The sequence below is a fragment of the Cyprinodon variegatus genome, unplaced genomic scaffold (genome assembly GCF_000732505.1).
Source record: "Cyprinodon variegatus isolate N-32 unplaced genomic scaffold, C_variegatus-1.0 Scaffold694, whole genome shotgun sequence".
Classification (NCBI taxonomy): Eukaryota; Metazoa; Chordata; class Actinopteri; order Cyprinodontiformes; family Cyprinodontidae; genus Cyprinodon; species Cyprinodon variegatus.
In genome coordinates, this window is record NW_015151147.1 from 231,981 (window position 1) to 234,031 (window position 2,051).

The window sequence follows — 2,051 nt, forward strand, 5'->3', positions numbered from 1 at the left end:
TCTCTAATCTGGCTAATAAAGTAACAATGCACATGATGTATAAAGCACAAACCTAACAGTTGCATCTCGTAACGGTTTGTTTCTCCTCTCAGCGGGGCAGCCTGCCCTACCAGAAGCTGACCGTTCCAGAGCACTCCCCCCCTGGTACTGTGGTGGGCAACATAACCAGAGCTGTGGATGCAGACGAGGGCTCCAATGCCATTGTCTATTACTTCATTGCCGGTATAATGGCTTTCTTTGAAGATGTTTGTGCTGTTTATCATTTCATGATGAAAGATATCCTTTTTTATAGTAACGCCTGGATTTCAGAACAGGTTCCAGGGATTATTTTCTGAATATATTATCTTCCTATTGTGTGAAGAGATGACAGCTTTTGCACATCAAAAGCTAGAGAACATTGCAGGAATTTGGAAAGATCCATCTTCACATGACATCTTTTTCATGTCCTGCCGAAGGAGGAAACAGCGACGGAAACTTTGGCCTGAGTCTCGATGGAGTGCTGAAGGTTTTCAAGGACCTGGATAGGGAGGAGATCCCAGCCTACCTCATCATCATCAAGGCCTCCAGCAACAGGAGCTGGACTCCACCCAAGGGTCAAAGGTCATTACGAGCCAAAGCACTGGACCCCAATCTTGACCCGAGCCTTCTGGAAGTCCGAATAGAATTGGATGACATTAACGACCAGACGCCACGTTTTTCTAAGACAGAATACACCGCCGGTAAAGATGACAGCTCAGTGTTAGAGGTTGCGAGGAAATCTAACTTATCGACTAACTTGGTGTTTTTGTTTAAGGTGTTGCTGCGAATGCTAAAGTCGGCTCAGACCTCATCAAAGTGGTGGCTGTAGACAACGACATTGGAAACAACAGTGTGGTCCAGTACCACATCGTTACTATCCGCTACTTCCAGACCCAGAGCAACGGCAGCGAAGACGTGGGCAACATCTTCACCATTGGTGAGAAAACGTGTTTCACCAACATATACATCAGATCTCACTTGGTACAACAGAACCATTTAACACTTATTTTCAATCGTTTTTAGTAAATAATGTGTTTTAAAAATTTGAGATGCAACAAAATGTACCAGTTATTTTTTTTTTTCACCATTGTTTGATTCCCTGTGGGATTCTTTTCCTGCTTCATCTCGTTGCAGGTTTGACGGATGGAATGATTCGGACTTATGACCTCTTCACGGCTTACGACCCAGGCTACTTTCAGCTAGAGATTTTAGCTTGTGACCTAGCAGGTCACAGCGCCACCACCAACGTGAACATCTACATCCTCCGAGACGACCAGAGGGTCAAGATAGTCTTCAACGAGATTCCTGACTGGGTTCGGGAAAACCAGGACGATTTCATCAGCCTGCTGTCCAACATCACAGGAGCCATCGTAAACCTGGATGACATACAGGTCAGACTTTCTCCCTTTCACTGTCTAATGCTACGTTCAGACCGCAAGAGGCAGCAGAAGCAGCTGGTTTACATGCAAAATCAATGGTTGACGCGCATCTTGGTGCTGGCAAAATATGTTTGATGAAACCTGCTGGCAAAATATGTTTGATTTTACATATGCATTACATACATCAGCAGAAAACTGCGAAGAGGTGACCGGGCCAGAGGCTGCTGTTGACAGAGCACCGCCGGTGTACAGTAGATCTGAGTGGCTCCTACTGAGAAATAATATTTGAAGTCCGGATATTAATCTTGATGAACAGAGGAAGTTTTCATGTGGACTTTCTCACTTAAAAACACATTTAAACTACTTTTTTACCCACTGATCACAGCAAATATAGCTGCCATTGTTACAGGCAAAGAAAGCATAGAGTAGCCCCGCCCAACGCGCATTAAACACACTTTTTGACCCCGCAGTTAGAGCAGCAAAGATGTTACAGCTGCGCGTCAGAACTAAAGTTGTACAAGCATCACGCATGTTTTTACTGCTCCTGCTGCATTATACTTACTTTTTTTTTGGGGGGGGGGGGGTCTACACCTTGATACGGTGGCCCTGAAGTGCAAACTGCAACTACAAATCTAAAAGCGCAACTACATTAAG

The 2,051-nt window shown here is 44.8% G+C and overlaps 1 protein-coding gene across 1 annotated transcript in view; it reads left to right on the plus strand.

Moving 5' to 3' along the window:
• LOC107097417 (cadherin-23-like) overlaps positions 1-2,051 on the plus strand; it is a 131,667-nt gene that overhangs the window by 111,194 nt on the left and 18,422 nt on the right. The window contains exons 26-29 of the mRNA XM_015394556.1: positions 93-222; positions 456-719; positions 794-955; positions 1,153-1,409. Of these exons, the coding sequence (XP_015250042.1) occupies positions 93-222; positions 456-719; positions 794-955; positions 1,153-1,409 (813 nt within the window). The remainder of the gene's footprint in view (positions 1-92; positions 223-455; positions 720-793; positions 956-1,152; positions 1,410-2,051) is intronic.